This window comes from Zonotrichia albicollis, chromosome W, assembly GCF_047830755.1.
Source record: "Zonotrichia albicollis isolate bZonAlb1 chromosome W, bZonAlb1.hap1, whole genome shotgun sequence".
Taxonomy (NCBI): Eukaryota; Metazoa; Chordata; class Aves; order Passeriformes; family Passerellidae; genus Zonotrichia; species Zonotrichia albicollis.
In genome coordinates, this window is record NC_133859.1 from 22,369,577 (window position 1) to 22,390,871 (window position 21,295).

At 47.7% G+C, this 21,295-nt stretch overlaps 1 protein-coding gene across 1 annotated transcript in view; it reads left to right on the forward strand.

Annotated features, from left to right (window-relative positions):
- LOC141726888 (arrestin domain-containing protein 3-like) overlaps positions 1–13,140 on the forward strand; it is a 53,559-nt gene extending 40,419 nt beyond the window's left edge. Inside the window, 4 exon segments of the mRNA XM_074531990.1 lie at positions 10,278–10,440; positions 11,260–11,344; positions 11,346–11,412; positions 13,020–13,140. Of these exon segments, the coding sequence (XP_074388091.1) occupies positions 10,278–10,440; positions 11,260–11,344; positions 11,346–11,412; positions 13,020–13,076 (372 nt within the window). The 3' untranslated portion in view covers positions 13,077–13,140.
- Positions 13,141–21,295: the final 8,155 nt, after the last annotated feature.

A 21,295-nucleotide genomic window follows, 5' to 3' on the forward strand; every position in this document is an offset into this window, starting at 1 on the left:
TGTGGAGACAAGTCCAGGAATGCTGGAGCTCTGGTGGTGGTGGGATGGAGCTTCCTCACAAAGAGGGTCCACTCCTCGGGTTTTCCTCTGATGGAGAATCTTTAAGGCAATGGTGAAGGAAAGGAGTTGGTTCTGATGGAGGGTTTTAATGCAGAGCTTTTATTCTGGCCCCCAGGCCTCTGAATCCAGCAACAGCTCCAACAGAACTCCCCGAGCCATGTGGTTGCCTGCCCTTTTAACCCGGGGGAGAGGGAGAGGGAAGGGGTAGGAAGCCCAGTGTGGTCGTTTGACTGGAAATAAGATTTCTGGGAAGCTGTGGTCACTACCACCAAACCACCAATGGACGCTCAGATTTTAAGATTGGCACTTGGTACGACCACTGAAAATTACATCCGCCTCTGAGAAAACACAGGGGTTAAAAACCAGAGCTGCCCACCTGGGAGGCCTCTCGGGTTCCTGTGGTGAAAGAGGTCAGAGCTCTCCCCTGCCCAGCTCTCTGCTGCTGGGTGGGGGAGGGGAAAGCCGCGTGGCCTGGGGGAGGTAGGCCTGATCCTGAGGGGCCCAGGGGTGGAGGAATGGAAGGAATGGAGGAGCATGAGAGGTATTCTACCCACCCCCCCCTCCCCTCCCCTCGGGAGATGGAGAGAGAGAAGGCAGTCTGTGCTTGTTACCTTGAAATTCCATAAACATGAGCCTGCAGCAGGGCCGCAGGGCTGCGGAGAAGGACTGGGGGGGGGGGGGGGGAGAAACTGCCGCAAGGGGTCCAGCCGAGTGTAAGGGCTTTTAACCCTTTTGTGGATAATGAAAACTTAGCAGAGCATTAACCGTCCCCTGGAGAAGATATGAATTTAGAGGATGAAGAAGGAACTGAGTGAAGGAGAGGAAGGTCTGAGCAAGAGAGAGAGAATGAAGAACCCCAGGGGGTGGAAAGGGTGATGGAGTAGCATTGTTGCTGGACGCTTTTTGTATAGCTATGGACTGTTTCTGTGCCATGCAGAGACTATATTCGAGGGGGAGCCTGGGCCTCAGAACCAGGAGGAGTGCAGTGTGGATACCCCTCGGCCCCAGGGGGTGCTAAAAATATGGGGGGGACAGATGTCCCGAAAGGAGAGACTGTGCCTTTTGGAGTGGGACGATGCATCCTTGAAAGACAACCCTCTAGACAGCTTGGTTCCAAGTTCGGTGGTGAGAGCACTGAACATGGAAAGGAAGAAGACACCATGGCTACAAGAAGGACTCCTCCCTTTTGGATGAACTGAGAATTGGGTATTTTAAAGGGTGGTGCCAGACTAAGAGTTCGTGATTTTGGAAGATGTATGGTATTGTGTTGTGGTGTGTTGCAATATCCTGTTTTACCTTCTCCCTTCCCCCTCGCCCCTCGCTGAGTGTGCCCTGTCAATCAGGCTAACATACCAGCAAGGCGTCGTGTGATAGGTGTCCCTAGTCCCTTGAGACCCTGCCCCTTCACCTGGTTGGTGGCTCACCTGTCCCCTCCCCTTCCCCTGTCCTGAGCTTAAAATGTTAATGAGACCATGCGGCCTCATTCTGTTAGCAGCAGTGGCCCAGTGCAGACATCTCTGTACCAATGGAATAAACATCTGGCAACCTTCTAGCAGAATCCACTCCCTTTCTCTCCACCATCGCCAGAAGCTCTCCCCTGAGGAAAACGGAGTCCTGACAGCCTGGACTTGAGCCTGTGCCCCGCTGCACTCTCCTCTCAGCCAAGGTATCTCTGGGGTAAAACGCTGTAGTGCTGCCTTTGGCCCAGCAGCGAGGGTCAGAACTGGCCCAAGCACCATCTAACTGGTTATATTGGGATTACTATTCCAATATATTGGCGTCCCTGTGGGTGGGCAAAGTGACTCTGCAGCCCTAGAACGGACTCGCAGTTCCTCAGAGAAGTTTCTGCCAGCCGTGCATCCAGCTGGAAGGGCTTTGGTTGCATTGCCCTCAGCTAGAGACTTTGGGAATACTCCCAGAAAAAGTTTCGTGGACTGTTCGGCGCCTTCTGGAAAGCCCAGCTTCATTGTGGTGAGCAGATTTTCCAGAGGAAGAAAAGGGGAGCCTCTCTTGCACCCAGAGAGAGGTCCTTTTCCGGTGGAGACCTGCCTGCCTAGACCCAGCCTACAGCTTCCATTTCACATGAGTATCTCTGCTTTCGGTAGAGCAGAAGCTCAAAAACAGACTCTGTCGCGAGTTCTGTTCCTTTTTGCCTTTGCATTTTTGGCTGCGCAGCCCCACAGACGAGAATTCATAGCGTTCTAGTTTTAGCTTTTCTGCCGCTTGTTTTACTGTCTTTTAAAATTCGCGCCGGAGCGGGATCGCTCGCTGCCCTTCCCCCCCCCCGGCTCAGCAGCGTGCTCAGACACGTGTTAGGAGACTCTCTTTCTCTTTCTCTTTGCGGGGGAGGGGGGGGCTCTCTTTCCACGTGGCCGGGGGACCTGCGGGGTCGGGAGTGCTCTGCACACGCGGCGGCAGGGCGTCCCGGTTTCGGCTGCCACGTGGAGTGGCTGCTCCCTCTGCTCCGCGGGGGGGCTGCATTCCACGGCGGGAGAGGCTTTGTGTCTGCCTCAGCTCGGCAGGGCGTGCCCTGCTGCTGCTGCCCGGGAATTTTAAAAGCAGTATATACAGCTGCATTGTGAAGCTTTTGTCTGCTCTTTATCGCTTTCTATCTGTGGTTTTTTTAGAAATTGGTAGCTGATTTTAGCTTTGTTTTTGGTAAGGCGGGATTAAGTACTTTGCTTTTTACATCTAACATGGGTTCCAAACTTAGCATTGTACAAAGGGGAGTGTATTATAATATTGTTAGCATTTTAATCAAGAGTAATGTGAAATTCTCTAAAGGAAAATTGAAACAGTTTATAAGATGGCTTTTTCTGCAGTTCCCAAACATTTCCCCTGAAGAAATCCACAATATTCAATTCTGGGATAAAGTTGGGAATGAATTGATAACCTTAGGACAATCTGGCAAATCACCCTCAGCTAAATTTGTGTTCTGGAGTTTACAAATTCGAACAGCATTGCTCAAACAAAAGGAAATGGAGAAAAAGCCAAATGTAAAGCCATGTACCTCTGCTCTCCCTGTTCCTCCCTCTCCTAGCCCTAAAACCCCTAAACCTCTTTCCTCAAAACTTGGTATTTTAAAGAGAGCACACTCTTTGGGAAGTCGGCTCCCAGAGTGTGCAAGAATACCTGAGTTGTTTTGTTCACAAAGCCCTGGCCAGGCTGCATGGCTTTCCCAACTCCCTGTGTCCCCTCCTCTAAAACCCAGAGCACGTGTTAGCTTTCCGGAGAGCAGTGATGTCCAAAATGGCCCCCAGTCCCTAAGGGGTCCGCAAGATGGTGGATGCCATGTGGCATCTTCCCAAACCTGGTCTTCTTCTTCCCAAAATCCTCTTAAGCATCCCAAAATTCCTGCCCCATCCCCCTCTCCTCCTGTTCCTGGTGACACCTTCCCCCCTCCCCCCGCCTTTCCTGCAGTACCCTCAGCTCCGCCCCTCTACTCCTCCCAGGGGGCGTCTGCTGACGTGATGTCACCAGGTGACCCCGCCCCCTGCCAGCCCCTTGACCCCGCCCCTTGTTCCCACGGTATCCCCGCCCCCTGCCAGCCCCTTGACCCCGCCCCTTGTTCCCACGGTTTCCCCGCCCCTTGCAGGCTCCCTGTCCCCGCCCCCTCCCTGGGTTCCCACGGTGGGGACACACCCACTGCCTGACCCCAAACCTGTAGCTGTGATCCCAATGCTTCTGATTCAAGAGATACAGAGCAGGGAACAGCAGACCCAATGCATAGTGCCATGTTGTCACTGGCTCCTGTTACGTTTCAGCCTGCAGCTCAGGGAGGAGCAGCCCCTACTGCCAATTGGAGCTCCTTTGGGCGACAATTGATTAAAGAGATCTGTAAATCTCATAAAGAATATGGTCCACACAGTCCATATTTCCGTGGCCTTTTAAATTCTGAATTAAGTAGGACTGTTGTGGTTCCACACGATTTAAAACAGCGTTTTTCATGTCTCATGACATCCACGGAATTCAAATTATGGGAATCAGCATTGAAACAACTGCTAAAAGATGCTCTCCCAAGCTTACAGGCTGATCCAAACACAGCAAAAGACAACAATGGTAACCCTATCACCATGGAGCACCTCTGTGGTGAGGGTCAATGGTCTTCTCCCTCAGTCCAAGCTGCTGCAATTCCTGCAGAAACACTTGAGAAAGTAAAAAAAGCAGCTGAAAAAGCATTCTTTTCCCTCCAACCTGAGGGGCCTTTTGAGCCCTATAGCAAAATCAAACAACTACCATCAGAGCCTTTTTTGAAATTTGTAGAAAGGCTAACTAGAGCCATTGAAATACAGGTTAAAAAGGAAAATGCTAGGGAAGCAATTTTAGAGGAAATAGCGTTTACAAATGCAAATGAACAGTGTCGAGCGGCAATCCTGAGCCTTCCTATGGAACCTTCCCCTACATTAAAAGATATGCTTCTAGTCTGTAACAGGAAAGTGCCTCTGATGAGTGTGGCTGAAGACACCAGACCAAGGCTGCTGCCAAGACCACTTCAGCGTGTCGCTGTTGCAAGCCCTGCACCTTCTCCCTCAGCACAGCAGTACCCTGGGCAGCAGCGGAGACCAGCAATGGTTGAGCCCACTAAACCATGCCTGCTTTGTAATAAGCTAGGACACTGGAGTAACCAATGCCCCCTGAAAAAGGAATTTGATGAATTTAAAAATAGCAGGGGAGGAGAACTGCAAGCCCTCCCTGGGGGTCAACAACAAAAAAACTGAAAGTAAAGCACCACCCTGCCAGGCGTGCAGACATAAAAAGAGCAGGCCAAGAGAATAAGGGTAGCAAAATAAATCAAGCGCGCAATAATATTAACATTTGTGTAAGTGAAGCAGGTGCTTCAAAGACCAAGTCTGCTAGTCCACTGTTGAAAGTGAAACAAAATAACCTTTGTTATGATTTAAGTGATTCTGTATTAACCGCATCTTCTGTCAATGAGCCTTACAGGTTGCAGCTGACAGAGTCACTCCACCTGAAGGACACTGACTGGCATTTTGTCTCTGTAAATCTTGAACAGAAGGGTACTTGGAACCAAATTCGTTGTAAGTACACCATCACTGGGGACAAAAACACACCACAAGAGATCGAAATTGCTCCGGGAATGACAACATCAGATCCCAAGCAATTTGTTCTCAGCCTGCACTGTTTCCACCCACCCCTGTTTCTTCCCAAGGGACAAATTGTTGCTCAAGCTATCCCTGTGCCATCTTAACCTGAAAATGTCGATAAACAAGGGCCCACAGTCGCCCGGGTCCAAGTTATTGGGACAGATAAACCCAAATTGTGGTGCAATGTCAGTGGGGGTGGGGAGTCTAAACGCATTGAGATGCTTGTAGACACAGGTGCAGACTGCACAGTGGTTCCAGTACAAGACTGGCCAGCACACTGGCCTTTACAAAATGTTGCTGGTCATCTTCGAGGTGTAGGAGGTCTGCAATTGGCAAAACAATCCAAATGCATTATTCAATTCGAGGGTCCAAACGGACAGTTGGCAAATATCCGTCCATTTGTGTTAGATTATTCAGAACCTTTGTTAGGGAGAGATTTAATGGCCCAGTGGGGTGTCACAATTAATATTCCAGACTCTCCGCAGCATTTTTGTGCAGCAGTCATTAAACAACAGCGCCCCACCCAAAAACTTAAGTAGAAAACAGACGAACCAGTTGATGTGAAACAGTGGCCACTCAGTAAACAAAAAAAAAAGGTGCTTGAGGAACTAGTACAAGAGCAACTAAGAAAGGGCCACATTGTGGAGACCATGTCCCCATGGAACTCTCCAGTGTTTGTCATCCAAAAGGCTGACAAAAAGAGGTGGCGACTCCTCTGTGACCTCCGACAAATTAATAATGTAATTGAAGATATGGGTTCTCCCCAACCTGGTATGCCATCCCCAACAATGCTTCCCCAAGATTGGAAATTAGCTGTTATTGATATTAAAGATTGTTTCTTCCAAATCCCATTGCACCCTGATGATGCATCGCGTTTGGCATTTTCTGTCCCTTCTATCAATTCAGAAGCTCCTATGAAAAGGTACCATTGGACCGTTCTTCCACAGGGATTAAAGGTATCTCCAGCTATCTGCCAGTGGTATGTCTCTTCCCTGCTTTCCCCAGTGCGTGCAGCCGCAGAGAAGGCATTCATCTATCATTATATGGATGATATCCTTGTGTGTGCCCCCAATGATGATTTTCTAACACATGCGCTTGACCTAACGATCGATGCATTGATTGTTGCAGGGTTCGAGCTCCAGGAAAAGAAAATTCAAAAGATGCCACCTTGGAAGTATTTGGGCTTAGAAATTGGAAATAGAACCATTGTTCCTCAAAAACTAGAAATCAATCCAAGGATCAAGACCCTTGCGGATGTCCACAAGTTGTGTGAGTCTTTGAATTGGGTAAGACCATGGCTTGGTCTGACTAATGAAGACCTTGCCCCTCTTTTCAATTTATTGAAAGGGGGAGAGGACCCAGGTGCTCCTAGGTCTATTACCCCAGAGGCACGGAAAGCTCTAGAAAAGGTTCAGATTGCAATGTCCACAAGACAGGCCCACCGATGCCGGCCTGATCTGCCATTCAAATTTATCATCCTAGGTAAGTTGCCACACCTCCATGGAATTATTTTCCAGTGGGAGGAAAAACAAACACCTAAGGCAAAGGACACACCAAAAAAGGACCGGGACCAGAGGGACTCTCTCTTGATCATAGAATGGGTTTTCCTCAGTCACAAAAGGTCCAAGAGACTGTAAAGCCTCAGGAACTGGTAGCGGAACTGATCCAGAAAGCAAGGACCCGGATCAGGGAGTTAGCAGGATGTGATTTTAAGTGCATTCACATTCCAGTTGAGTTAAAATCAGGTCAAAATACTATGAAAATACTGGAACAATTGTTTCAAGAGAATGAAGTGTTGCAGTTTGCTCTGGATTCCTACTCAGGACAATTTTGGGTAGCGCGGCCCGCTTGCAAATTGTTTGAACAATATGTTCAATTTACTTTAAAATTAAGAACTGCTCTAAGTAGGAGACCTTTAAAAAGGGCTCTAACTGTCTTTACAGATGCGTCCGGGAGGTCATACAAGTCCGTTATGACTTGGAAGGATCCTCAAACCCAGCAGTGGGAGACGGATGTTGCTGAGGTGGAAGGTTCACCTCAGGTTGCTGAATTGGCTGGGGTTGTTAGGGCTTTTGAAAGGTTCTCAGAACCATTTAATCTGATTACAGACTCTGCATACGTGGCAGGAGTAGTATCCAGGGCAGATCAAGCAATACTGCAAGAAGTGTCTACCATCGCACTTTTTGAATTGCTTTCCAAACTGGTAAAGTTAGTCACTCACCGAGAGCAACCCTTTTATGTGATGCATGTCAGGTCACACACTGACTTGCCAGGGTTTATCGCTGAAGGCAACAGAAGGGCAGATGCTCTTGCTGCACCTGCAGTGATGGCCACTCTCCCAAATGTTTTTGAACAGGCAAAAATCAGCCACCAGCTTTTCCACCAAAATGCACCTGGCCTGGTTCGTCAGTTTAACATCACTCGAGAACAGGCCAAAGCGATTGTGGCCACGTGCCCAAATTGCCAACAACATGCACTCCCTACAGTGAGTACGGGAGCAAACCCAAGGGGACTGAACAGTTTTGAACTGTGGCAAACAGATGTAACACACATACAGTCTTTTGGACGGCAGAAATATGTTCATGTTAGTGTAGATACCTTTTCTGGAGCGGTCTATGCTTCTGCCCACACAGGAGAATCATGTATTGATGCTATTAAGCACCTCTTACAGGCTTTTTCTTTCATGGGCATCCCCAAGGAGCTGAAAACTGATAATGGGCCTGCCTCTAAATCCAAAGAAATTCGGGAGCTTCCTGCAGCAATGGGGAGTAGAGCACAAAACTGGCATCCCCTACTCCCCTACAGGTCAAGCCATTGTAGAAAGAACTCACCGTGATATTAAAAGGGTCCTGGACCAGCAACAACAGGTTCTGAAGGTAGAACCTCCCCACATCCGGTTATCCAGGGCACTATTCACAATCAATTTTCTGAATTGTTCTTTTGACAGCCTGAACCCACCCATCCTACGCCACTTTGGGGGGAGCAGTCACAAGTTGATAAAAGAAAAACCTCTGGTTTTAGTAAAAGACCCTGAGACTTGGAAAATAGTGGGACCTTACAAATTGGTTACTTGGGGACGTGGATACGCCTGTGTGTCCACCCCCTCTGGTTTAAGGTGGGTTCCTTCCAAATGGGTAAAGCCCTATGTTCCCAAAGTCTCAGAGAAATCTGCGGAAGGGCCCCAGGTTGCTCACGCGGCCTGGAGAAGAAAACGCCGCGCGCGTTCTCTGGAGGAAATTCCATTTAAGCCTCCTATCTGGAATAGCTTGTAATATATGTCTGTCTCAAGTTCCTTGTACCAGTTTAGATCCCACTGTTCATGTGAAGCCTCGAGATGCCATGAGACCGAGCCTGCTTCTCGTCCTACTCGTGATCATCCCACCTGCGATCTCCTACCGCAGCCCAAACCACATACGGACTGCCTTGACAAAGGCTCTCAGACATCAACAGAGAAACTGACAACGGGCTGAATGGACTTTTCAATGGCTGGGGACTCTCGGGCTGGTTGGGATCTACTCTGAAAACTGTAATTTTAGTGCTGTTTATTTTAGTTGTAGTTATTGTAGTTTTTAGCATTGTTTTTGGAGTAATCAGACGCATGGTTCTCAAGTTAATCTCAAGCTCATCTCCCCCTCCTGAGGTCTACCATTTGGAAGCCCTCAGTACTCCAGTGGATGACCTGGAAGCCTCAATAGAATCATTCTGCACCATAAACACAGTCCTCTTCTTTTTAAACAAAACTAGGGGGAGATGTTGTGGTGTGTTGCAATATCCTGTTTTACCTTCTCCCTTCCCCCTCGCCCCTCGCTGAGTGTGCCCTGTCAATCAGGCTAACATACCAGCAAGGCGTCGTGTGATAGGTGTCCCTAGTCCCTTGAGACCCTGCCCCTTCACCTGGTTGGTGGCTCACCTGTCCCCTCCCCTTCCCCTGTCCTGAGCTTAAAATGTTAATGAGACCATGTGGCCTCATTCTGTTAGCAGCAGTGGCCCAGTGCAGACATCTCTGTACCAATGGAATAAACATCTGGCAACCTTCTAGCAGAATCCACTCCCTTTCTCTCCACCATCGCCAGAAGCTCTCCCCTGAGGAAAACGGAGTCCTGACAGCCTGGACTTGAGCCTGTGCCCCGCTGCACTCTCCTCTCAGCCAAGGTATCTCTGGGGTAAAACGCCGCAGTGCTGCCTTTGGCCCAGCAGCGAAGCTCAGAACTGGCCCAGGCACCATCTAACTGGTTATATTGGGATTACTATTCCAATAGTATTGGGAATTTGGTGGGAGGAGGAGGAGAATGCTGTTGTAAGGTTTTCATTTTCCTTGTGTGTTTTTCTTTCACTTGTAGTCTAGTTAATGAACTTTTTCTTTTTTTTTAAACAAGAGCCTGCGGTTCTTATTACTGGTTACATCACATCTCACAGTAGATACCAGGGAGGAGGTATTGTCATGGGGGCACTGGCATTGTGCCAGGCTCAAACCATGACACCCACCAACCAGGCACAGGAGAGGAGGTCTTAGGGGACAAAGGCCACCTGGATGGCCCAATGCCCCCCCCCCCCCTCCCCCGGGGGTAGACGGCATCCTTTGAATCTGCCAATCACTCAACGCCCTTCTGGAATTCCAGGATTGACAGACAGTTCTCGGCAGGGGTCAGGGTGAGGAAAGGAATGATGACTGACAAACCTGAGAGGTAATCTTCAGGGGAGGGACTCAGGTTTCTGAGATAAACCCTGAAATAATAACGCAACAGTGTATGAATATGCAGCAGGCTATTGTTTTTAAGGGTTAATCCTCTGTTAATGTGTGTCCTTTTTCGGGCTTATTTTGCCCAGAAAAAGGTACCCAGATGTCTGTAACTCTTTGTTTTTATTGTCTTGTGTTGTCCTAATCCAAATTGTCCAAATTTTTATTATTCTAATTATTTTACTATTTTTATAACCATTTTATTACTATTACACTTTTAAAACTTTGAAAACAAGTGATTGGAGTTTTTCACAGGGGCTATTAGAAACAAGCTCCTCATGAAAAATTTCATAGAAAGATAACTTAGACTAATACTTATGAAATGCTGATAAACCCCCACATTTTAATCATATACTTGTTTCATTTTTCTTCAGGTATATGTTGATATTCCAGGAGCTGTGGATTTGTTCCTTAACTTACCACTGGTCATTGGTACCATTCCTCTACATCCATGTGGTAGCAGAACATCAAGCGTAAGCAGCCAGGGTAGCATGAGCATGAACTGGCTTGGTCTGACTCTGCCTGAAAGACTAGAAGGTAGCATGATAATACAAATCCCAATCAATTTGCTGCTCTCTTGATTTTTGTCTGCTTTATTCATTGTAGTCTTGTTAACAGAGTCAAATTACATGCTTTTATAATAAAGCCCACAGGAGATCTATTGTGGATGTTTTCTTGCCACCTGCTTGTTCTGTGTAGAGCAAGAGATTTTTTTTCCCCTCCCTGCCTTTCTGTCCCTAGGACAGGCAGTGAAATCTAGCTTCTTTGGAAAGCGGCAGAAAAAAAAGCACAGGATACCATTGTATCTGTGCATAACTTCATTGCTTCCACTTCCAGTATCCCAATTGCATTCTTGGTTATAAGGCATTGCAACCCATAATAACAGTTTCTGGGCTTTCTCATCAGCCTTAGTAGCCAAGGCTTTGTGAAAAGATAATATTCTTTTCTATGGGAGATTTCTCATGGCCAAAGAAAGAATTATGTATTTCCTTCCTTCTCTTTTTGCACATCTAATATCTTGCTTTTTTTAAGTACAAATCCCAGACCTGGAGCCTTCTGGAGTACAGAGGACTGCAGTGTTCTGTCATTTCTACTTGTACAGAGAATAAATTATCTTTGGTCTGATTTAAATTTTAATGGGATAATTCAGCCACAATAAACAGTGGTCAGTCTGTCTTTGAACATAAACTTAATATCAGAATAGAACAAAATAGTCTCCCTTTTTTGTTTAACAATTTTAAAGTCATTGTTTATCTGCTGGTGAATCTTTCAGTGGTTGAAGTCTAATATTTATCATGTGTATTTTGTCATGCATAAGAACTTGTTGTTTGAACTGTATGTACCTTCTCCCTCCAGCACCTCCTAACTATGCAGAAGTGGTCACAGAGGAAAACAGACAGTCTGGCCTTGCTCCTGTAGCTGCTTTTGATGATTTAGAGAGCACTGCAAGGACCATTATTTGCATACATCCAGGAGTTTCGTTTTCTGCCTCCTCCCCTATATTCAGAAGTAGGTATATCTGTCAGACTATGATGATTTAGATATTGTTTGTGGCTGATTTTTTTTTTGTCTGATGGAATAAGTTTACAAACCTGTTTCTCCTTCCTAAAATTTTAAGAAACCATTAAAATTATGAACATGGAATAAGCTGGTTTTGAGGAGGATTTTTGTTTGTTTGCAAGATGCAGATGAATTGCATCATGAGTTTTCCATGCCTGTTTTACAGCATGTGTTACCCTTTTTATAATTTTTTCCTTTTTTTTTTTTACGTGAACTCTGCAACCTTAAATGTAAAAGGTGCTCCATGAGGTGCCTTGACTTCTCCATCATGCTATGTCCTGGAGCTGCCAACAGGGGGAGGTAATTCTTCTTGGCAGCACTCTTCCCTAGTATAATACTTTCTGGAAATTTTCAAAGTGGTGTTTGCCATTTTAGAAACATAATTTTTAAAAATTTGTGTATTACAAATTAAGTTTCAACTCTTTCACCTCTGCCGCTTCCTAACATTTTATAGCAACCACTAATCTGTGTTGCCTGCATGTGTGTTTAAATTCTGTGAACGTAGGCCTTTCAGAAGTCTCACATAGAAAAGTGATGTATTGGTATTAATTTATGACTTAAGTTTTCTGAAGTACACACTTCAACACTTTTGTCCTTCACAGAATTAAAAATGCAGCCACCGACTAACCATGAATGAGATGCAAATTTCAAAGCTTTTTGTGTTGTTTATTTTTTTTCTTTTTCAAGAAAAATAAATGTTGTGGGACAAATGAAAAAAAAAGTGTCCTCTGGCCATATTTGGTCTGAATTGATCCACTTTAGGAAAATAGCATTATGTAACATGACATCCCCCCGGCTTGAAATGCAAAACCAAAGGGCTACATGACGCTAACTGATTCAATGTCTAGAAGATGCAATGTACGTGTAAACTATTCTTACATCTATTGTTTGAGACCTAAGTTAGCAGGCTTGTACCCTTTAATTCTCCTGTTGAGAGGAAGAAGACGTAAAGTTTAGAGCACATGAACTTTTTGAAACATCCCATAGGATATTTGAGTATTAACTACTTTAATTTAAAAGTAGTATGATTTTTGTATTGATACATTTCTGCTATTTCAAGAAAAACTTCTTTGCTTCTCTCAAGTAAATATTTCTTGAATTATGTTTCCAGTGGTATGTGTCAAGTAATCTTTTTTGTATATATCAGATAATTCAAAAGACTTCTGTGTGAGTAAAGGAGAAAGAATTTTTTTATAGCAGTTATTCATGCTTATCCTTAAATTGCCATCAACCTGTAGTTTAAAGTCTTCCACTGGATCTAATATTTCTATTACTGTTTATCCAAAGTTTTGTGTAACTAGAAGTTTTTCAGTTATTTCAATAACACCTGGACTGGAAATGTCACATATTATAATTGTCTTAAACTTGTGAATTTTGATTTTTATTCCTAACAATTGATGCTGAAATGCACTGAGTTGTCATGGCTTTTATTTTTGGGGTTTTTTGGGTTTTTTTTTGTTCTGGGGTTATTTGGTGAATTGTTTGGTTGGGGTTTTTTGTTGTTTATTTTTTCTTGTTGTTGTTGTTTTGGGGTTTTTTCTTTTTCTTTTGGTTAGATTGATCCAAACCCAGATCAGCCCACAGATGAGATACCGTCTTGCCCCTCTCGTTGAAGGTATCCATAAAAACTGACTTCACTTGGGTTTTGAATCACACCTTCTGTGTTGAAGATCAAGGTATCATAGTGGAGACTTGCTTTTAAAGGAAATGATATTGCTCTTGCCCCTATGGTGAATAAATGAAAAGCACCTGTGATCATGCTTTTGACACCTACAGCACATCATAGGACTGCTCCACATGCTTGAAAACTTGCGTCCCCTTCCATTAAACAGTAGCACATACTAGGAGCAGCCTTATTAGCATGCAGTCAGGTGTTTCAAAACACTCAAACCATGTTGTAATGTTGTAAGAGAGGAATGGCTGCTTTCTATGATTCTATGAAAATTTGCACATGCTTATTACTTATGTTATACAGTTAAGTGTCACTACAACTTATTCTCATTTGTGATGGACTGTTGTTACCAATCCCTCCCCAGTTGTTTGTGATCTGTACAACAAGGAACAAATGACAGCTTTACCAAAAAAAAAAAAAAAAAAAAAAAAGACATGAAGGCTGACAAATTGACAAAACTGACAAATACCCTGACTTTTAATTTGATGTAGCCTGGACTTTGCCTGCATATGCACATGCTCAGAATTGTCCTTGTAGGCTGATCATGTATCACCTCTTCAGCTTGGATCCTATTGTGGATTTATTTACAAGCATTACATGCCTTCAAAGTCAATCCTTGATGTATGTTTTGCAGCCAAATGTAATAGACAAGCAACAGATAGGTGGGAGAAGAGAGATCAGAAGGAAACTAATGAGACGTAATCAAGATTGTATACCTTCTTGATTTCTTAAAATAATTTGTTGCCTTTGTGCTTTTATTGCAAAGCAATGTTTTGTTACAGACTGCCTAAAGGTCACTAAATCTCAGGTGAATTAATCACTTGCCAAACTGTTAGAACACTATTTGTTTCATGTTGCACTGTTATTTATATTTGTGTTTTGGTTTTGTTCTTTGAGGGGGATTTTGAACAGGGACATGCACAAAACTTACAAAGTAAAAGCAGCATCAGCAGACACTAGCAAAGTGTGAAAAGAAAGTGCGAAAAGGGGATAATCAAATGCTGTCCAGGGTTCACAGGCAGCAATAATGTTAACTATTAGGGATGGGAAGGAGAAGGTTTGTTGGTTGGTTTGTTTTTGATTTTATTCAAATAATATGTAGTTCCCTAATAATCAAAAATGATATATAAAATGAGTCTCCAGTAGAAAGCGCATTTCAGACTGCAAGAAAAAATTGAACTATGGCAACTAAGCAGCAGCTCAGTTTGCCCATTTGGTATTATCTTCAGGGTTTATGATAGTCTGTCACAGAATCATAGAACACCAGATTGGAAGGGAGCTCAAGGATTCTCTGGTCCAACCTTTCTTGGCAAAAGCATGGTCTAGACAAGATGCCCTAGTACACCTAAAAAGTGTCCAGTGTTGGGGAATCTGCCACTTCCCTGGGGAGATTATTCCAATGGCTAATTGTTCTTATTGGGAAAAATTGTTCTCTCGTGTCCAATTGGAATCTCCCGAGGAGTAACTTGTACCTATTGCCCCTTGTCTTTTCCATGTGACTCCTTGTAAAATGTAAGTCTCCATCTTCTTTGTAGCCACCTTTTAAATACTGGAACATGGTGATAACATCTCCCCTTAGCCTTCTTTTCTCAAGGCTGAATTAACTCAGTTCTCTCAGCCTTTCTTCACATGGCACCTTCCCAGTCCTTGAATCATCTTTGTGGCCCTTCTCTGGACCCTCTTCAGCCTGCCCACATCTTCTTTTGTATATCAGGGACCAAAAGTGAACACAGTATTCCAAATGTGGCCTGACAAGGCAGTGAGTAGAGTGGGAGAATGACTTCTTTGTCTCTGCTGGTGGCACCCTTGTTGATGCAACCCAGCATCCTGTTGGCTCTCTGCCACAGCAGCTCAAGTTCACTCATATTCAGCTTGTTGTCCACCAGGATCCCTAGGGCCCTTTCCACAGAACACCTTCCCATTGGGATAGATCCTAGCCTATGCTGCATTCCTGGATGATGTTTTCCAGGTACAAAATGTTTGTCTTTGTTGAACTTCATAAGGTTCTTGTTAGCCCACTCTTTCAGCCTATCCAGGTCTTCCTGCAGGGAGGATCTTTCTTCCAAAGTGTCCGCTTCCCCATTCGGCTTGGTATCATCAGCACACTTCATTGGGGTACACTTAATTCCATCATCCAGATTACTTATGAAGATATTAAACAGCATTGGGGCCCAATATCAATCCCTGGGTGACCCCACTTGTGACAGATTTCCAGTTTGAAAAGGAGCTATTTACCACCACCTTCTAGGTGTGGCCTGTCAGCCAGTTCCCCACGCACTGCACAGACCGCTTGTCTAGACCATAACACATTCGTCTCTGTAGGAGGAGGCTGTGGCAAACAGCATCGAAAGCCTTGGAGAAATCCATGCAGACAGTGTCCACTGCTTGCCCCACGTAACCAAGCCAGTTACTTAGTCATAGAAGGTGATCAGGTTTGTTAAGCATAATTTGCTCTTGGTGAGTCTGTGCTGGCTTTTCCCAATCCCATGTTTCATTTGACTTCTGATAGCCCCAAGGAAGATTTGTTCAATAACTTTCCCAGAGACTGAATAAGACTGATGGGCGTATAATCTCTGTGATCCTCTTTTAATCCTTTCTTGTAGATGGGGGTGATATTAGCCTTCCAATCTCCTGGGCAGTCCCCCGATCTCTGTGAGTTCTCAAAGGTTATGAAGACCAAGCAGCCTTGCAATGATGTCAGCCAACTCTCTTAACACTCTTGGGTGGACAGTGTGGTGCCGAAACTCAGGAAAGCGCCCGGGGAACGGGGATTCGCCTGGACGGGACACAGCGGCTGTAGCGACGGGTCCGACTACAGCGGGGGGGACGCCCCCGGACCAGCATGGACCATGGGATCTGCAGCGAGGGTCGTAAGTCAGGCTCATGAGCAATGGGGAATTAAATGTGAGCTCAGGAATTCTAATCTTGCTATTGCAAGGCTCCTAGAGCTGGGGACGATCGAACGTCTGGTAAATGTATTATATTCGGAAGTGTGGGAGAAGCGCACTGCCGCCTTAGCAGAGGATACTAACTCCTCAGGCAGTGGTAAAAGCCTCAAAGCGTGGGGGAAAGGAGAAGAGGCCCTACGCAAGGCATTAGAAGAACAGGAGACGTGGAAAGTCACGCATATAGGTTTATTTGTTGCAGTAAAGCCGGGGGCGGGGGCCGCGATGCACACAGTGTCTGAGAGCGATCGGATTGAATGCGGGAATATGCCAGGGCTGGGCGCGTTGCACCCCTTCCCGAGCCCAAGCCCAGACCCCCCAGAGCCCCCAGGAGACCCCCCGGAGCCCCCAGGGGACCCTCCGGAGCCCCCAGGAGACCCCCCGACCCTCTCGCGGAGCCCCCCAGGTCCCAGCCCCCCCGCAGAACCTTCCGAAAAATCCACGGTTTCTCTATGTGTCCCTTCCCCGCCGATCGCCAGCCCAGCTAGGGAGGCAGAGCGGCGTGTGCGGTTCTTCTGCCGGGGACTGGAGGAGGGGGCGCGGAGCAGGGCCAGACTGTCGGACCCCACCGGGATCGGTGAAAACTCGACCCCACCGTTTGCGTTTGAAAATGGCGCCCAACCGCATGGCAAGGGTGGAAGGGAAGAGGCGGGGGGTGGAAATGCAGCCAGTCTGCTTGACAACGCATGCGCGGGCGAGGGGGGAGAAGGGGCGGCCCCCGCAGTGGAGCGTGAGACCAAGCAGAGCGCTCTATTTAAATTAGGTCCTTATAGGGCAAGGACCTCCCCCAGCAGGAGGCGGGGGGAGCCCAGGGGGAGGGAACGGCACCACCCCCAAAGGGAGGAGCGGGGTCGGAGCCGCACAAAACGGCACAGAGCGCCAGAAATGCTCTGGCATTTAGCTTCCGCCTCAGAGTCAAGTAACAGCTGCTCAGACAGCTCGGGAGAGCTGACCGAGCCCAGCTCGGACTCGGAAACCGAGAGAGCAGAATTAATACAGTTTCGAGCGAAACCGAATAAAGCTTTAAACAATATCGGGAAACGGTCGCAACACAAACTCACCGATTGGGGAAAAACAAAGACAGCTTGTAGGGACCGAGAACTGGCAGCCTCCATGCACGCTTTCCCGGTGGGGGTTGCCGGAGCGCAGGGAAACCAACAAAGGACATATACCCCAGTTAACCCAAAAGAAGTCAAAGCGATTTCAGAAAGAGGGGTCAATTCAGCTGTGGTGCCCACTCTCGTGGACGACCTTTCTAACAATAATGATCTGCTCACTTTTGATATTACGCAAATAAGCCGCATGCTTTTTGATGGGGCGGGGTGGATTGTGTATAGGCAGGGGTGGCAAGACGACCGCGCCAGCCCAGGCTTCTGGGAAAGGGCAGCAACTCAGCGAGCTGTCCCCAGCTGGCACAGCTTTCCCTGGCGGCATTCTTGCTCCGAGCACTCCCGAGAGGGATCTGTAGGAGCTGCGGGAAGACGCCCTGATGCAGCGGCCCAGCCACAGCGACCCCCAGGGGGGCAGGAGACCCTCGTGCCCCGTGCCCTTACAGGGAGCAGTCAATTTTGCATCCCTGCCTACGGTGCGGTGGCAGAGCGGGGCAGCACCGCCGGCAACACCCTCGCACCCCCCACCGCCACAAGCCGCGCTGTTGCCACAGGACCAGCAGGAGATGCCCCAGAGCGGGACCGCTGGGTAGCCTTGGCCATGAGAATAGGGAAGGAACCCCTAAAAGTGTGGGGGACATGCCGCCTTTACGGCAGTCAGGATCCACACACCACAGGGTTTCAGTTCTGGGCGGCCACGGGACCAGACTGCAGGATTTTTCCCCACACCCTAGTTGCAGCACCATTGGCAAGCGAAGTAGATCACCTGGTATCCACAATCACGGAAACCCTTCAGGCCAACGGCTTCGAGATCGCAAGCGCAAAGATCAAGAGAGGACCCTGCGTGACCTTCCTGGGAGTGGGAATCACAAGCTCCTACGTGACACTCCCTGAGGCGAAGGTCAGTCGAGACGTCAAAACGCTCCACGACGTGCAACGCCTGGTGGGATCACTGCAGTGGCTTCGCAACATCGTCCTGATCCCTCCTGAGGTCATGGACCCCCTGCATGACCTCCTGAAAGGAAAGCACCCTTGGGAACCCAAGGAGCTGACGCCGCAAGCAACGAGCTCCCTCGACTTCATTGAAAGCCAGATGTCCATGGGCACACTCGCCAGGTGGAACCCAGCCATGCCACTGGACTTATACGTTCACTTTACACCGAGGGGGGGAGTGGGAGCACTGGCTCAAGGACCTTCTGAAAAGGCCCGACCGATTCAATGGGTGGTTCTTGGAAGACCTGCTCGTGCTTTCTCCCTGGGAATCGAATGCATCGCTAACTTCATCATGAAAGGCAGGAAACTCGCCTTGAAACACCTAGGGACTGAGCCGACAAGCATCCACCTTCCATTTCGCAAGCAACCGACTATGGAGTCAGCCACAATATCGGAGTACCTAGCCCTTGCTCTCACCGGCTTCGGAGGAGAAATCTCCTACTCCTCCAAACCACCCTGGACTAAGCTGCTGACCATTGTCGACATGGACATACCACCAAAGGTCATGGACCGATCGCAGCCAGGACCAACGGTCTTCACAGACACTTCCTCCATGACTTCAACCGCAGCAGCAGTGTGGCAGGCAGGAGAACAATGGCACTGCATCAAAGCGTGTGACCCCACACTGCCAGTGCAACAGCTGGAGGCAACAGCAGTCGTCTTGGCGTGTGGACTCTTTCAAGAGGAACACCTTAACATAGTAACGGACTCTATATTCGTGGCAAGGCTTTGCCTTGCCATGGCAGGACCAGGAGTGTCTACATCAGCAGCAGCCCTAATGCTGGAAGAAGCACTCTCCTCGTGACAGGGCACCGTGTCAGTCATTCACGTTAACAGCCACAACCCAGTCAAAGGTTACTTCCAGATCGGCAACGACAAAAGCGGACACCGCAGGAAAAGGCGTATGGACGTTGCAGGAAGCTCGTCAGCTGCACGAGTCGCTCCACATCGGAGCCAAAGCACTGGCGAAGAAATGCGGGATCCTGACCGCAGACGCAAAACACGTGGTAGCCACTTGTCCTCATTGCCAGAAGTCACCCCTATAGACCTGTGGGGTCAACCCGAGAGGTCTCAAGCCTTCAGAGATCTGGCAATCGGACTTCACCTGGTGTCAACTGCTGAAGCTCCGAGCATGGCTTGCAGTGACAGTGGACACTTATAGCGGAACGATCATAGCCACACCGCACCACAAAACAAACTCCAAGGCCACAATTCAGCACTGGCTGACAGCCATGGCTTGGCTTGGTATCCCCAAGCAGATCAAAACGGACAACGGGTCCAATTTCACCTCCAAACCAGTGCAAGAATTCGCCTCAAAATGGGGCATCACATTAGTGCAAGGTATCCCATATAACAGTACCGGGCAGGCCATAGTAGAGAGAGCAAACCAGACCCTGAAAACCAAGCTAGAAGTATTGGCAAAGGCAGAGGGCTTTGCCAATGCCATTCCCTCGGGAGATCAAGTGCGTATGCTGGCAACCACTTTGCTAGCACTGAATCAGTTCCCTAGGGGAGATGAAACAAACAGTCCCGTTCAAAAGCACTGAGCCACCCGAGCGCTAGAGGAGGGCCCACAGGTGGTAATTAGAAACGAGCTGGGCGAATGGGAACGGGGCTGGAAGCTGATGTTCACAGGGAGAGGGTATGCAGCTGTCAAAAAGGACGGCAAAGTCAGGTGGTATCCACTTAGGCTGACAAGAATTGTGAGTTTCTGTTTACAGGACATGCTCATAGGACGTCCTGATGACGCGTACATGCCCATTCCAGAGGAAAGTGACAGACCAACAAGCCGCCAGACAGCGCCCGAGAGACCCGCACGGGTGAGACCCAAGCATCAAGAGTGTCTCTGTGTGATTTTGCTGTTGGGGCTTGTTGCCAGAGGGCAAGCCAGCCCAGACCACTACCCTTATCAGCCATTCAGGTGGGTCATGCGACACCTTAGTAGCGACAAGGTGCTCAGGGAAACCACCACACCAAACACTCCATCCTTCGTGCTCCACGTTACCGACCTGTTTCCAGGACAACCAAAGGTAGACCCCAATTCCCCACATGCCACACACATGTACCTATCCTACTGGTGCCCAGCTTCAAACCCAGGAAAAAGCTACTGCAATCACCCAGGGTGGGGATATTGTGGGCACTGGGGCTGCGAAACCATTGTTACAGATGCCAGACCGTCGGGGCCTGGGTGGGATCCACAAGAGCCCGACAAATTCTTACAGTTCGCCTGGGCACCCAGCGGCTGCAAAACACCCATTTTCCTCCAGGGAAGCTTTTATCGCAATCACCATAAAATCCCAAAAATTCGGAAATGCACTAGCTATAACATGACAGTCTTGCAGCCACATCACCCCAGTTGGGCCATAGGCTGAACGTGGACAGTAGTCCTTCAAGGGTCAAAAGAAAGAGTAAATGTGCGAATAATCAGGCTCCAACCGTCGGCGCCCCGAGCGGTCGGACCAAACAAAGTGATTAAAAGCGTGCCGAAAGAGAAAAACGCAACCTACCCTAAAACCCTACCCACTAGAGTCAGCAAAGTCCCAACCGGCCATGCGGAAGTCTTTCAGACAGACCGCGCGGCAAGGTCGGACTCAGACCCGATCCTTCGTATGTTAGAAGCTACCTTTATATCCCTGAATGACTCCAACCCTAACCTAACCAAATCCTGCTGGCTTTGCTACGATGTCAAACCTCCCTTTTATGAAGGAATCGCTTTAAACACTCCCTTCAGTTACTCCACAGCCGATGCCCCTCACCAGTGCAGATGGGAAACCCCTTGCAAAGGGATCACCCTGAGTCAAGTCACAGGCCAGGGCAGATGCTTTGGCAATGCAACCCTAGCTAGGTGGAGAGGCAACGTTTGCACCAAAGTTGTCAAGCCTAACAGGAAAAACAATAAGTGGGTAGTCCCATCCGCACCTGGGATGTGGGTTTACCAGCGATCTGGAGTGAGTCCCTGTGTGTCCCTTGCCAAATTTGATGACTCTAACGACTTTTGTGTCCAAGTTCTGATTGCTCCTAGGGTCCTGTACCACTCAGATGAAGAAGTGTACCACCTTTTTGAGGAACCCAGCCAGCTCCACAAAAGAGAAATAATAACAGGTGTAACTATC